At 30.3% G+C, this 15,371-nt stretch overlaps 2 protein-coding genes across 4 annotated transcripts; both read right to left on the reverse strand.

Moving 5' to 3' along the window:
* Positions 1–2,158: 2,158 nt before the first annotated feature.
* On the reverse strand, positions 2,159–3,339 carry LOC105127202 (uncharacterized). Its single transcript, XM_011028390.1, has 3 exons — positions 3,149–3,339; positions 2,674–2,957; positions 2,159–2,472 (listed from the first exon to the last, which is right to left on the reverse strand). The coding sequence occupies exons 1-3, from the start codon at positions 3,227–3,229 to the stop codon at positions 2,442–2,444; spliced, it is 396 nt and encodes a 131-aa protein (XP_011026692.1). The 5' UTR covers positions 3,230–3,339; the 3' UTR covers positions 2,159–2,441.
* A 4,378-nt stretch (positions 3,340–7,717) lies between these two features.
* On the reverse strand, positions 7,718–14,369 carry LOC105127200 (uncharacterized). Of its 3 annotated transcripts, none has more exons than XM_011028387.1 (9): positions 14,173–14,369; positions 13,873–14,057; positions 11,429–11,484; positions 10,900–10,980; positions 10,670–10,771; positions 9,879–10,015; positions 9,580–9,777; positions 8,648–8,877; positions 7,718–7,971 (listed from the first exon to the last, which is right to left on the reverse strand). In XM_011028387.1, exons 3-8 carry the CDS (start codon positions 11,469–11,471, stop codon positions 8,662–8,664), a joined length of 777 nt encoding a protein of 258 aa, XP_011026689.1. In that variant the 5' UTR covers positions 11,472–11,484; positions 13,873–14,057; positions 14,173–14,369; the 3' UTR covers positions 7,718–7,971; positions 8,648–8,661. The 3 variants fall into 3 exon arrangements, with proteins under 3 accessions (XP_011026689.1, XP_011026690.1, XP_011026691.1); XM_011028388.1 differs by having other exon boundaries at positions 13,843–14,057; XM_011028389.1 differs by lacking the exons at positions 13,873–14,057; positions 14,173–14,369 and adding an exon at positions 11,612–12,033.
* Between the last annotated feature and the right edge of the window lie 1,002 nt (positions 14,370–15,371).

Here is a 15,371-nt window from a genome sequence, read left to right on the forward strand (position 1 = left end):
AAGAAAAAAAATCTAAAGAGGGAAAAAAAATAATATTGAAAATATCTGGCGATCCAGCCAAATCCAAGATTTATGTGTCTAATTAAGAGTTAAACCTAAGATTTATGTGTCTGATTGAGAGCTAAACCTAATACCATTGAGTCTAGATACTAGTCGGATCTAATAGTATTGGGCTTGGTAGCCAAGCGAGACCCAGCAGCATTTTATGACTAATAAATAGAAAAGACAATGCCTTCAAAGTGTTAATGTCATCTACAGTGTGGTCCATAATACAATAGATATTTGTCCATAATACCTGCATAGTATTTTTCTCACCCCTTCTCAAATATAGTATAATATGCATCACTTATAGCCATATAGGTTATGATTTTGATCTTGATATTTTGTCTCATGCAAAACACCAGTATATTGGTTAACGCTTCACCGCAAGTAGGATAAATTTTTTAAAATATTAAAAGTGCAAATGAGTTTTTAACTTTATTATTAAACCTGATTTAATAGTTCAATTTTAAAATCTCACAACCTAATTCTTTGTCTATCTCGAGTTTAAACTAAATTGTGCAGAAGTTAGCCTCAATTAAATTGATTGATTTTATGGATCAAAATACAATCTTGATGACTACTAAAAACATAGGTTAACTTTTAACAAAATTTCAAGATAATAACATTTTTCAAAAAAACTATTAAAAGAATAACAAATTAGATCAGCCTCAGTTCCCAAGTAAATTGTGTCATAGATTTCACCGAGTTTAATAATTTATGTTTTTAATTATATGATAAAAGCATACAGTTTATTTCCCAACTAATCTAATATTGAAAGATAAGATATACAAAAAAACTATTAAAAATAATTAATGGATCAAAAAACAAATAACAATTAATGGATCAAAACACAAATAAGCATATATGGTTAGTGGCTGAACTATCAAACCTATAAATCAAGTAACCCGAGCTAACACGCCAAACCTATAAACCAAATTATAGATTTTAATGAGATTATAATTTTTTTTTAAATTATTTTTTATTAAACTATATGATAAAAAAATATATGATCGCAAAATAAAATACCAACCTCGTACTGAGACACTATAAAAACTTAAGTGACAAATAAAAATTAAAATATTGCAATAGAGTACTTTATCTTATCATGTTTAATGAATTTATTTATCAAAATAATTTTTTAATAGAAAAACATATAAAATCTGTAAACAAACATCAAATTTATTTGTTGCAAAAGACCCATGTAGCCTAAAATAATTAAATCAGGATTAAAGGAAAAACCTGGAAGACAAGAAAATGCGAAGGGTTTGAGAGAACTCTAGACTTGTGTTATTTTCACACAAGTAAATAAACAAAGATCTAAATAATATCCTATGAAAAACTCCTCGAAAAAATATCTTATAACTGTCAACTATTTATATAGGTATTTAACTGACTTAATTTGCAATGAAAAAAGAATCTTAAGAAAGTAGGAGAATGAGGAGGGAAAATCCAAGATAATCTAGAAAAATACTAAAAAACCAGAATCTTTATGCCTAATTTTTTTTTGGATTCAAGTAAAACTTATCTCTTGAAAAAATGAGTAAAACTCCAATTTTCTCACTATCTTAAACTCCAATTGTCTCAATATCTTATAAGAAACGTAGCATAATAACACAGAAGTAGCGTAATAATAAAAAATTTAAAATCTAATAAAAGATTTGAAATCTGTGCAACAGGTATCAACTTCTAGCTAATTTCATCAGCTTTCATGACTTTAGCTCAAGCTAATCCTTACAGAGAACATGGCATATAGAATATTCTAATAAAACTTGAGAACGATTTAACGGGTGTACGTAAACTTGAGATTCTTTACTTGTTCTTCTCCAAAACAAAGACTTAATTTGTTTTGTTGTGTTTATAAATGTTAAAGTTTCACCTCAAGATTTTTCTTTTCTCGCATGTTCCCTCCTTAAAGTTGACTGCAGGAATGCGAGTGAAGGGGGAAGGCATGGATCCTTCGGCATGATCCAATCTTAATATTTTCTTTAATAATTTTTTTGGGAATTTCCCTAAAGCCATTCATGTAAATAAATGGTGTGTTTATGATTTGGGTTTCGAGTGTTTTTCAAGAGTATTTTTAATCTTACAAAAAAATATCAAATAATAATAACCTTCCTGACGTGAATATAAAACATAATTATTTTCTTACAAAAACATGGTAATAACAAACAGAAATGAAAGTAGAAGAAAAACTCCTTGGACTCGGACGTAGACAATTGGAATAAGAGGTACAAATTACAATTGAATAGGGCCCGTAGAAATCCATACAACGTATGTATTGCAAATTGAACTGCAGAGTAGAAACACCATATGATATATAGTTCTTGGGGGAGCAGTACGAGCCATAAGAAACAGGGTTAATCACTAACCCTGTTCTTGCTTCTCCTACGAGGGCTTGCTCATGCTAAGGCTTTGCTTCCCATTAGATCACTAAAGCATAATATTTAAACAAAGAAAACGTTAGTAAATCATAGCATAATTTTTTTTTAAGAATTTTTAGATCGTTTTTGTTCATATATATAATTTTGATGTATTTATTTATAAATAAAAAACAATTTCACGATATCAATTCCTGGGCACTAAACATGCTCTTAAACACAAGAACAAGGATTAATCTAGAGAATGACAAACCGTAAGTTTTGAGTGAGTAGGGCGTCCTTGGCATAATCATTCTCTGCTCTTGCTTTGATGATTTGGAACATAAGATGAAGCCTGAGTTCATTTGCGGCACTCTGCTTGGAGATCAGATGAGTCTCCTCTTTTAATTTAGCAGCCTCTTCACTTATTTCTTGAAATTTTTCCCTGACTTCCCTTTGTCCCTCTCTTATGCGTTTTTGTCCCTCGCTGATCTCTATCATATCAGCTTTTATCCTTTTGATGCTCCTACTTATTTTTTTGTCACTTTTTTTTCGTTTCTGTATGCAATAATGCTTAAATCGTTAGAAATTCAAACAAAAAGAAAGCAGACACAAGAACACTACACTCTAATTCTGATATATACAGATCCCCATTCAGAAGAATGCCTACAGATATATATTTAACAACGATAAAAGGATCAACCAGGATAAAGTCATCAATTAAGAAAGGCACTTCTAATGCACAGTACCAGGCATGACTTTCTTTGAGTTGCTACCAAAGAAGTCCTCTGCGCGCCCATTTTTGTATGGATGCTCTTCCCCGTGATCATCCAGCATGTGTTTGGGAGATTTCCTTTGGTGATGTATATAATATATATCGATCGAGAGAGAGAGAGAGAGGAAAGGAAATACCCGAAGACAGACCCGGCTAAAAAAAACGCCGTCCTTGAAAGAGGAAAAGTAAACACATCGTTTTAAAAAATAATCACCGTCACATTTACAAAAAGCATCAAAGTCACTATTCTATTACACTATAGACCGAACGATATCGTGGAGGATGCTGGAAGTTTCGCGCGATTGCTTTTCAATTTTTGTTTGTTTTTATATTTTAAAAATATTTTTAAAATAATTTAAAGTTTTTTATTTTTTTATTAATTTTAAACTAATATATTTTTAAATTATTTTAATATATAAATTTTAAAAATAAAAAATTATTAATATATATTTTAATTTAAAAAATAATTTTAAAAACAATCATAAGTACACTCTTCTCCAAATAAATAAATAAAAGTGAAACTCAATTTTATCTTGTTTGTACCGTGGTGTATGCAATTTGAATATTTGGTGTTTGGCCTGATTATTAAAAAAAAATCCGATCAGCTAAATAATTTTTATTTTTTATCATAATTTATATATAACTGTATTTTAAATCTTATTTATATAGAAATTAAGATTTGTATTTATTTCACAGAAATTTTAATAAAATATTTATTTTTAGAAAACTTGCTTTTTTATATCTACAAGTAAAAACTTATTTTTCTAAACCGTTATAATAACAACCATCACAGTACCAAGGATATATTAATTAATTTTCAATTAAATTATTTTTCTTGGTTAAGAAACACTTAGTAATACATAATTTTTATTTCTTTTTAAAATTTTTGTAATCTAACTCATCGCGTGGAACGCAGAGCACGGGGATCAAATTATTAGACTATAAAAAGACATTGCACCTAATAATTCACATAAATTAGGTATCCTATTCTATTCTTGAATTGACAACTAATCCAAGAGGTAGCACCTATTTCCGTTTAAAAATAGACGCTTCTGTTTGTTTTCTACAGGTATATAATATTTATTTTTTATTGAAAATATATTAAAATATATTTTTTTATTTTTAATATAATAAACGATTGTGTACGGCTCCGTCTCTCCGCGAACAGTAGGATATTCCCATGAGTGAGATTTGCAAATATCTCTGGGCGTTTGTTGTTATAATGCATCAAATTACCGAACACCCACTTATAAGGTAACTTGTCCTCTTAACCAGTATTGATCGTACCTGAGACTGGTGCTTGGATTTGAGAAAGGTTAGAGAAACGTCAAAGAGATCTTCCTCTCGTATGAACATCTGATTGCAAACATCTCAAGCAAGAAAACCAAAATCTATGCACAAGGAAACGCTATGCTGGGCGTGTCAATGCTCACAGATTTGAATGGCAGGTGAAGTAAATGCTCGCAATACGTGCATTTCCTTAAGCCAACCAATCCATGTTCTCTTTAGCTGCGAGTGCTCCCCAGGATGATTCTCCTCCTCCTCCTTAATTTGGAACCATCGAGTCCTTCCGAATCTAATTTAATTTGATTTATATAATAAATTGGAAAATACATATGATGTTAAATAATAAATTTAAAACAAATAATAGAAAACCACTCTCCTCAGTCCGGTTTAGTTTTTGTTTCTGTTTCTCGACAACCCAAAGAAAAAAATGGCTTAACCATTGTATTTTTAGAGATCACATATGTTTCTATTTTTAATTTCAATTTGAAAAACAATCTCCGTTTAAAACTTTATCACCCCCAATATCCAGAATTAATTCCCGTTTCTTAAAGTTAGTTAATTTCAAAAGCATAATTTTTTAAAGAAAAAAACAAAGAGAGAGAGAGATGGACCAAAATAGCTTTCTTTTTCTCGTGGCTTCCTGGGCAGCTTCCGTCCCACCCCCTCTCATATATATATATATATATTCATAGGTAAACCAAAATAAGGTCATTTTTTTTTTATTCGGATCGTGAGCGGTTCTTGAATCTTATCCTCGTATTGCCATGTTTCTTGTTTTTTTTTTTTTTTTTTAAACGCGACAATGATGAGTTTCCAAGGTCACTGACACGGCACGATATCGCTCGATTCAACAGGTGAGTGGAAGATATCGCACGATCACCTCCGGAGCTCGAACGATCGATTTCTTTTTAGCTTTTCAAAAGATGTGGTGCCCCCGCCCCCACGCCATGTTGAAAGTCTGAGCCGCAGAGGTTGATTTTTAAATGAGAATCATGGAATCCGTGCATTACAACGAATCATGGACCCACTTCTTTTGTCTCTTTCCAGGTGGCACCATCAGGATTGTAAAAAACAAAAAAAAGACTTAGTCCATGACTTAGTAAATGTAAGTCTTTTTTAATGAAAAAAAAGAAAAGATAAGAGCCAAGTAAAACTCAGGAGGCAAAAATCTTTATTATAAAAAAAATAAAAAATTACAAAGACTTTTTAGTTTTTTTCAATTTTAATATCACGGTAAAATGATAGAATTACTATTGAAATAAAAAAAAAATCTTGTACTTACGTCCAAGGATGTTCTTATATTCTTATTATGGCTTCTCAGGTAAAACTTATTTTTATTTAGGGGTTATTTGATAATTTAAAAAATATATTACGAAAATATTAGAAACATGCTTGCAATGTGTGCAGTGTTATCTCACTCTTATTTTATTTACTATAAATTAAAATTTAAGTTATTTTATTTTATTTTTTATAAAGTTATTAAGAATCTTTTACTTTTTATAAAGTTATTAAGGGTCTTTCAACATTCAATTTCTTTTTAAAGGTAAATTTTTTATTTAAACTCTAACCTTCAATATTTAATTATTTAATAATTAAATGTTAATGTTTTTCTTTTTCCTTTTCTTTTTTTTATAAAATTATTTTCTTTTTTTTTCATAATTTTTTATAAACTTCTTTTTTTATTTTAAAAAACATTTGCATCGCTCAACATTTCTGTTTACATTTAAAAAAAAAAACACAGAGAGTTGTGCATGACCATAAATTAAGGACCCATTTCACTTATTTCTTTGCAGGGTTTCTTGAATTTGGCTCCGTAATTATTTATCGTGTACCAAGGCTCGTTACAATGAGAATTCCTTAAGTATAATGGTAATTTTGTTCTCTGCAGTGACAATCAAAGAAGTGGAAATCGAAGACAAAACGATAAATAATTTATTTTTTTACTTTTATCTCTTATTATTATATTAATTAATTTTTTAAATTTAATCCCTTAAAAATAAAATTTATATTAACAAATATTTTAAAACATATGAAAAAAATACTATAACTTCCCCCCGTGTTTTTGTTTTTTGTTGTTTTGTCATTTATTTTTATTTTTTTATGTTTTGTCTTTTTTTGTTTATTTTTCTTTTTTTTTCCAATATTTTTTTATTTTTTTCCCTCATATTTTTTTGGGTTTTACATTTTTTTTCAAAATTATCTTCTTCTTTTGTTTTTTATTTTTTTAAAATTTATCTTTGTTTTTTTTTTTTAATATTGAACTTGAAAATTTAGTATTGTAATTTTTTAAAAAATTATTATGAATAATTACAATGTTTATTGTAATTTTTAAAAAAATTATTATGAATAATTACAATGTTTTCCTATATGATTTTTTTATGATTTTTTAAAAATAGTCTTTGTTAATTTTATTTTTTTATAATGAGCTGGTTGAGAATTTTGTTTAGTAAATTTTTTCTTTAAAACGCTGTGAATTGTTATAATGTTTTTCTATATGATTTTTGTTTTGTTACAATGTTTTCCCACATGTTTTTTTTTAAATTATCTTTATTAATTTTTTTAAATATTGAGCTGAAAATTTAACTTTAACTTTTTCCACATGTTTTTTTATATTTTTTAATTTGTTTTTGCTTTTTTCCCCAAAATTGTCTTCTTCTTCTTCTTTTTTTCATTTTTTGTGTTTTTTTAGAATTGTTTTTATTGATTTTATTTTTCTAATACGGAGTTGGTTGAAAATTTATTTTTGTAGTTTTTTTTTAAAATACTATGGATTGCTACAGTATTTCTCCACATGGTTTTTTATGATTTTTTCTCAAAATTATCTCTCTTGATTTTATTTTTTTATATTGAGTTGATTAAAAATTTAGCTTTATAGTTTTTTTTCTTGAAAGCATTGTAAAATGTAACAATTTTTTTCTATATAATTTTTTTGCATTGTAAAGTGTAACAATTTTTTTCTATATAATTGTTTTTATTTTTTTATGATTTTTTCTACAAGTTCCCAACAACGCACAAATACGTCACAAGCTTGCGACATTACGTAGGCATAGCATCTAGCGTGTGTGTGTGTATATATAGCTTTTAATAATAGTCCATCACATCTAGTGTGTGTGTATATATATAGCTTTTAATAATAGTCCATCACGACTCTTGTAAAAATTAAATATTAATTAAATATTAAGATATTTGTTTAAAAATAAATAACATCTTAAAAATAAATTATGATAATGAATTCAAGATCAATAAAATAATAAATAATAAAATTAAAAAAAAAACTAAAACATAATTTCTTTAAAAAAAAACTTTATTGTTCATATAAATTATAGGGTTTTTTAAAATTCTGTTCTTTAGCAGAGTAGTAGTAATATGATAATCCTAATACATATAAGTTGAGTGCTAAAGTCTTCGCAATTTAAAGAACAAAGCAGAAAATCCCAGGCGCTATTAAATGCTCTCATTAACCTCCTTTGCATTCAAATCCACCACGGCACCACGTCTGCAACCAGCAGCCTGCAATTATCAAATGAGAGCTTGTTCATTCCCATTAAGAAATTCGCATAGGAAAAAATAATAATAATAACTTCATTAGTTGCAGCACTGTAATGAGAAAAATATATATAACCAAAGAACAACCTCTTTTTTTATTGATGTTATACAAGGATTGGGTTATCATACCTTTAATCCCATCCCTGGACATAACCCATGTCTGTCCACAGGGGATCATGTATGGGTCAATTTATTGCTTCAAATTAACTTAATATAGGTATTTGACGACACAAAGATCATAATTCACATCTATAAAGCAACAAAATAAGCTATACTATATACGCATATACAAGTGACTGTTATTTTATAATCGTTTTAAACTAATTTTTTTTATAAAATAAATAGTATATTTCTCTTAAAAAACAAACTATCTTTTTTTCTTAAATTATAATTCTTAATTATAATAATTGCGGTGCAATTAATTAAACAAGATTTAATACAAAAATCACGTTGAAAAAAAGGGAAAATGATTTATAAATAGACCTTTTATATTAAATTTCATATAAATAGATGCGTCAACTTAGAAATACTTAAAATATGAATTGTATGAAAAATTAGTTTGTATAACATTATTACTCTACAAAAATAACATCCAGGCATGAATTTAGATGATTATTATTCAGCAACATCAAATGGGTACCTTATCATTCTCATTTATGGTTCATCATCCGTGTCCTTTTTCATCTTTGCGCATAGAGCATCGATTACTAGCTGGCGTGCGCTATTTTCACCCTCTAGTTGTGCGATTCTTGCCTGAAGCTTGATTGTATCTAACCTGTCAGGATTCTTCATTTGTTTAGCCAGCAAATTAATCTTACATTTGAGCAGTTCATTTTCACGTTGGATCTCCATATTATATTTCGACTCAGCCTGCATGAAAGCAAAAGAGATTGAGGGGCAATAAATAAATAAAATAATACAAATAATCAATATTCAAACTATACTTCTACTAATACTGAGAGATTTTCTTATTATTAGTATTACTATAAAAGAGGCATTCGAATGTAAAACCTCCTGAGAAAAATGAAAGATATCGATGTATAGGCCATTTCCATTGAATTCTTCTAAGAGCAAGCAATGATAATGCAAAATTATTGTATATTGCTAGTGCTGCACGAGTTTTGCAGCCATCAAAAGCAATTCATAGAGATTGCCAGATCATATGTATTTTCTGCACAAGCCACATGCTATGAGGTCAATTTTAGTGAATTGGCGTCAGCTAATAAATTCATTGTGACAGCAGAATTTAGAAAAGCTTAACACCTAAAACAAGATCTCATAAAAAAACTACCATGTGGTGATAACCTAGAATGAAAACCCAAATGAAATAGGATAATAAAATTAAACAAGTAATAAGAGTGATGCTGAATGACTTTAAGAGGTATTTTTGTTTTGCTGTTAAGATTTTCAGAAATAATTAGTGTCACATTTTTGTGCTTTTAAAGAAACAAGAAATGTAGATTATTTTCAACAAGAACTTTAGTATTTTGATTGAGATTGGTTCATGCGTAAGCAGTGCTTTCATGAAATAACGCTGACTGGTTCGATGAAGTGGAAAGATAGAAAGCTCACCAGTGCCCTGGAAATCTCCGTTACAGTAGTAGATAGACCGTCGTGCTTGCCCTTCAATTGGTGAACATCTCTTTTGCCTTGTTTCAAAGCCCTTTCCATCCGATCTCCCTCCTTCTTCAAGTAGGCATTTTCTTTCTCCAGATGGTCGTTTCTTTCCATCAGCACATCCACCTTTCTCTTGAGGTCTTTCGTCTCTTGCTGGAAAATAAATGATAGAAGAGAATAAACAAATTAGAAGAGACAACAAAAGAAACTCATAGGAATACAGAGTTACAGACAGATAATTGGTATAACATCACCTTCTTTTTTTCACGATATTTCAGGTCACTACGTTGTCTAGCCAACTTTTTAGGATCCTTTGAAGATCGAGAACTTCCAGCTGGTTGTTCTAGGGCTGCTTGATTATTCACTGACATGTTGTTCATAATCACCATCCCTGCGGTTTCCAACATGATCATGTTTCTTTAAGTTTAAAAAATTTAGAACAAAGAAAAAAACTTAAAAAAAAAAAACCATGGAGATTAGAATTTGCTGAAGAAATGTAAAGTAATAAATTCTCGCAAGACTAAATCCTATTTTCCAGTCAGCCTGCGATATGATGGATCTATTGCATACGTGTGTGTGTGTGTGTGTGTGTATTAACGAATTTGTTCCAATTTAATTAGAGTTTAATTATGATAAAAGTGACATTCAAACGTGAAAGCTGACCTTTAGTATCGCTAAACTACAAGCCCAAAGGTAAATGGTGATCTAAATTTCATCTCTTCTTTTTTTTCGACAATCATATCAAACCAAGTTCTTCATCAATTAGACAAATTATTTTCTATAGATGATTTTAAAGACACTCCCTACATGACTTAGACACTTGTAATGTTCAAAATCCATAGCTTCTATTGGAGTCGATTTGTCTGGCTGCGTTTCAAATTTGTGAGAAACAAAACCCACAGTTAAGAGCAACAGTTATATATATATATATATATATATATATATATGAGTTTTTAGAGAAACATAAAAATAAAATAAAAACTAGATAAAGCTCCAGGTCATAAGCAGTACGTATTTCAGATATCAAACATGTGAAGATCCCTACATTGGTTTGGTATTTCTGTCTGCTGTTGGTGTCGTTGGTGATCTGCCAATCCGTATTTCAGTTCATGGCTACCAGTCCCAATACCATACATGTTTTCTCCAACTACGTACAAAGTTTGATGAACAAATTCAATTAACGCATGCTTTCAGAACTTTTTTAAAGTTACACACACATATATAAACAGTAGGTCGAGTCGTTAGCTTATGATTGTAATGCATTAACACTCATACTTCCTGGCACAGCCACCTGGCTACGAAACAGCGGATTCATCGATGGGTTCTCCTCGTGGACGTTGCCAGTGGAGGGTGTTACTGCAAAAAAAGAAGTTAATTTTCTTAGAAAAGCGAGTACATATTAGATTAGATTAGATTATCAGAGATTGGAAGGTCAAAATCATACAAGCCACCTTTTTTTGGGGGGGGGGGGTGTGGAGAAATCCTTAAACCCTAAATCTCACTTGATTTAACTCCAGCCAGTATAATTTAATAGGTTTTCTGTTTCTTAGAACAAAAAAGCAGGGAAATTGTGGTTTTTTTCTCTTTTGGGATCTCTCTCACTTCTCTGAAACATGAAATGAAAAGAACTAAATGAAAAAGAAACGAAAAAACATATATAATATATACGATGAGAAAATGAACAAAGTGGGTTTACTTAAGATAAAGGATATCCCGGCCAGATTCTTCAAAATATGGCTTATAAGGAAGGTATATATTATATATTCTCCCACATATGATAGAAGATCCAATCAACTGAACTTACTCTCAGCATCAGAGAAATCAAAGCAGTACATATCAGAATCCATTCGTCACTATGATCTGCAGAATAGTGGAAATAAGACTGATGAGACTCTAAAATTTTATTTTACGTTCATAAAACGAAAAGAAAATTTTCTTTTTTTGTTTGATCAGAACCAAATGTATATGCAGAAAGGTTAGAGAATACCGGAATAGTAAAGCGGCTTAACGATGCTCGTAAAGCTGACTGACCCAACTTAAGAGCTTAGAAGGTTAAATTTATACAAAGCACAAGTGTGATAAAATTTGTCAATCGCCCGAAAGCAAGAGCAATCGCCCGAAAGCAAGCGACATCGCGCTGCTACAAAGTTGCTTTCCAGAAAAATGGAATACAATAATATTATTTTAATCGAAGCAAATATTTTCATAATTTGTGGTTGAATATGATTGGTTGTTTCTGATTTGATAGCAACGTTGTCCAGGAAAATGAATCCAAGTGGCGTTCTCCCATTCATGGCCAGATTTTTATGGTGGGCTATTCTATCGTGTTTTATTTTGAGCCGTCGAAATAATGTACTTTTTTAGTTCGTGAGGTCACTCTTCTATGCTTATGTCACAGAGCTAATATTTTAAGATAATATTTTTAATTTTTTAATTTTTTAAATATAATATATTAAAATAATATAAAGATATAAAAAAAATATTTTTTTAAAAACGCAAAACAAATATCCTCATGGCTCCGTTTAAGAAATAAAGGCTCAAGAAAATGAGTGGAATATTAACTTGAGGTCTAACCGTCGACTAAGCAATGCTTCAATCGTTAAAGAGCTATATATATATATATAGACACACACACACAGACTTTGTGTACTTTTGCTTGTCAATAATGATAGGATTTGCATGGAATTCAATATGCTTCAAATAATCCAACCATCAAACTTCTTTATATATAAATTAAAGCAATATCCTTCGGAATAATCCTGAAATGTTTCCCAGTTAGCAAACATTTTGGTGCTTGCAGTCTTGTAGGCTTATTGTTTTTGAATATCCTATCCGCTTTAGCAGTTATTAACACTTCTTCTTCTTCTTTTCTTTTTTTTGTATTTATGAACTATGCCTATATTCTGTGTATATGGGTTTATGAGAGGGGAAAAAACCAGAGGAAATAGGGAATCATTGTCTGCCGGCAAAAACTTTAACTGCCTAAGGTCTAAGTTTGACGGGTAAAGATTCGGCCTAAATCATCATTTCACCCACACCCGCATGATTGTTAGAATTTTTCCATTTTATATTTGTGTGAATAATTTCTCAATTTGGTATAAACATTATTTGATTTTGTCAAAATATTCTACTAAGTAACAAATGTTTAATTAATTATGAATAGTATCTGACATGAAAATAAGAATGCATTAAAATTAAATGTTTAAATTAGTGGATCTTACAAGTTGGCGATGATTATGAGATAGTATTTACTTAATAGATAGTAATTTCACATGTATAATTAATTTCAATCCATTTTTATTTTTTATATCCGATATCATTGACTGTGAATGAGATAGTAATTACTCACTAGATGATTTTATCAAAAATCGATTAACACATTAAAATTGAAAAATTATTGACATATATATAGGTGAAAAGGAGAAAGTTTGACAATACCTAGATGAAATGATGGGTTATGTCAATAAATGGGTTATACCAATAAATTTCGCAGCTCATACTAAATTAAAGTTGGAGGAAAAAACTTGAAAGAAATGAAAGCAATCAAATTATCTACAGAAGAGGTTGTGCTTAAGGTTGGTTGTCGGATCCATTCTAGGGCACGATCTTGGTAGGTAGTAATCGTTGTGGCGTTCTTGCGCACTCAAAAAAAAAAAAAGAAGCGTAAATTAAGTACATTTATGAATTGGCTTGGGATTCCGTGATGCATGCCAAACTCAATTTATCATGTCTTGTTACAGCAAAATTATTTAGTGACGGGGAGTTTTCAGCTATCGATAATTTTATTATTGTTTTATAAATTTTTTTAATAAATTGATTAAAAATAATATGATATTTCAAGATAAAAATCCAGAATGAAATAATGTTTTTAATTTTATTTTTCAGAGATTGACTTTTTTGTCAAGATTTACAAACAAGATTTTTTTTTTGTACAAACCTGTATCTATATAGAGATCCGAAGACATTTTCCTCTTACAATGAAAAAACTAGATTTTTATGAGTTTTTTTTTTCAGTTTTTTTTTTAATTTAGCATCGAGCTTCTCTCTCTCTCTATCTATGTACACAATCATAACTTCTTCTTTTTCCTATTTAAACAAGTATTTTTGACACCGGGTCTTGATTATTATTATTGTTGTTATATATATAAAAGGAAGAAGGAGGAGGAGGAGAGAGTGGTGTGATGGTACTCTAATCTTTGATTTAGAAGATTACACTACCTGTATGTACATATTGGATTAGAGTTGTACCTCTCACTTTCACTGTATATCATCGGAGTAAGAGCTCGTTTTGAGCTATCTATCTTGTTTCCATTTTCTAAAATCACAAACTCGCGTCCATATGTTGTTTCTTCTCTTAGCTTGCTACACCATGTCATAAAAAATGACATTTGCGCCTTCCCCTGCCAAGAGTTGCATCCTTTGTTTCCAAGAATCTATGTTGGGAACAATAACGACCGACGGAGGTTAGCTTAGAAAACAGGGTGTGTGTGTGTGTATTTCTCCTCCTTTTTCCAGAGAAATCAAAAGAGCTGGAATATTACGACTTACAGATATCATCGATAGAACGCTCTCGGAATGAGCTCCTATCAGGCCGGCCTCTTGAGTATTATCAGCATTCTAGTTTACATATGTTGTATCGACACTCAACAATAAGAAATATAGCAAGACATCAAGACATATTCCTGATATATCATATGTAGGTATTCTGATTAAAGAATTATTGACGAAGACTCCATATAATAATTAAATTGACGAAGACTTCGTAAGTAAACGATACAAACAGCAAGATACAAAAAACAAAATATTAATTGACGAAGACTCTGTCTGGCATGAGGATCATATAATAATTAAATTGACGAAGACTCTGTCTGGCATGAGGAAATGATTGGCGACGACTTGCATTAAAAAACTACATTTCTCGGCGGGTCCGCGACAAGTGACTAAAATAACCAAGGCCGATTGTCCTAGAGCCAGCAGGGTCAGGAAAGGCCGAAGCCAAGAATAATAGTAACACTGTAACCAAAAAAAAAAAAACGAGGAATCATAAGGCAATTCTCATAGTTAAAATGATTGGCGAAGACTTGCATTAAAAAACTACATTTCTCGGCGGGTCCGCGACAAGTGACTAAAATAACCAAGGCCGATTGTCCTAGAGCCAGCAGGGTCAGGAAAGGCCGAAGCCAAGAATAATAATAACACCGTAACAAAAAAAAAAAAAAAAAAAAAAAGAATCATAAGGCAATTCTCATAGTTATTCAACCACTCAGACAGCAGCGAGGTATCTATATATCATAATAGTCATCTATGAATACTATATTTATTTAAATGGGAATAGTACACAAATATCTCTGATAATCTCTTCAACGTAGATAAACCTAAGAAAGGCAAAATCCAAGGACAAGGAAGAGCAACATATTACGAGTTCTCCGTTAAACATGCATCATCTCCATCCTGCATGCATGTAGAATCAGCAGCACAGAAATGAATTAGCAAATATGAAGCAAGACCTACTCACTCCCATCCCAGGAATAATTGAAGAGAGTTTATCTCCAGTCACCAACATTGGCATAAAAAAAGTAAGAATGTCTCCAAGTACTTCTAGTCTACTGTAAAGAAGGTCACCTTGTCTTATAAATAAGGTACAATAGACATTTTTGGTCCGGATAAGGAGAAGATAGGCATCTACGAGCAAACACACAAATACCGTGAGTGTACTTTGATCTCTAAAGTTTATAGCTATGCATCCA

This window comes from Populus euphratica, unplaced genomic scaffold (assembly GCF_000495115.2).
Source record: "Populus euphratica unplaced genomic scaffold, PopEup_1.0 scaffold7.1, whole genome shotgun sequence".
NCBI classification, from domain to species: domain Eukaryota; kingdom Viridiplantae; phylum Streptophyta; class Magnoliopsida; order Malpighiales; family Salicaceae; genus Populus; species Populus euphratica.

Excerpts from the sequence above, each read along its gene's own strand:
- LOC105127202 (XM_011028390.1), bottom strand. The coding sequence starts at position 3,229 with ATGATCACGGGGAAGAGCATCCATACAAAAATGGGCGCGCAGAGGACT. Across the intron at positions 2,958-3,148 it reads CTCAAAGAAAGTCATGCCTG|AAACGAAAAAAAAGTGACAA; the intron begins GTACTGTGCATT and ends TATTGCATACAG. Across the intron at positions 2,473-2,673 it reads CTACTCACTCAAAACTTACG|TGATCTAATGGGAAGCAAAG; the intron begins GTTTGTCATTCT and ends ATTATGCTTTAG.
- LOC105127200 (XM_011028387.1), bottom strand. The coding sequence starts at position 11,471 with ATGGATTCTGATATGTACTGCTTTGATTTCTCTGATGCTGAGA. Across the intron at positions 10,981-11,428 it reads TGATTTCTCTGATGCTGAGA|TAACACCCTCCACTGGCAAC; the intron begins GTAAGTTCAGTT and ends CTTTTTTTGCAG. Across the intron at positions 8,878-9,579 it reads CGGAGATTTCCAGGGCACTG|GCTGAGTCGAAATATAATAT; the intron begins GTGAGCTTTCTA and ends GCTTTCATGCAG.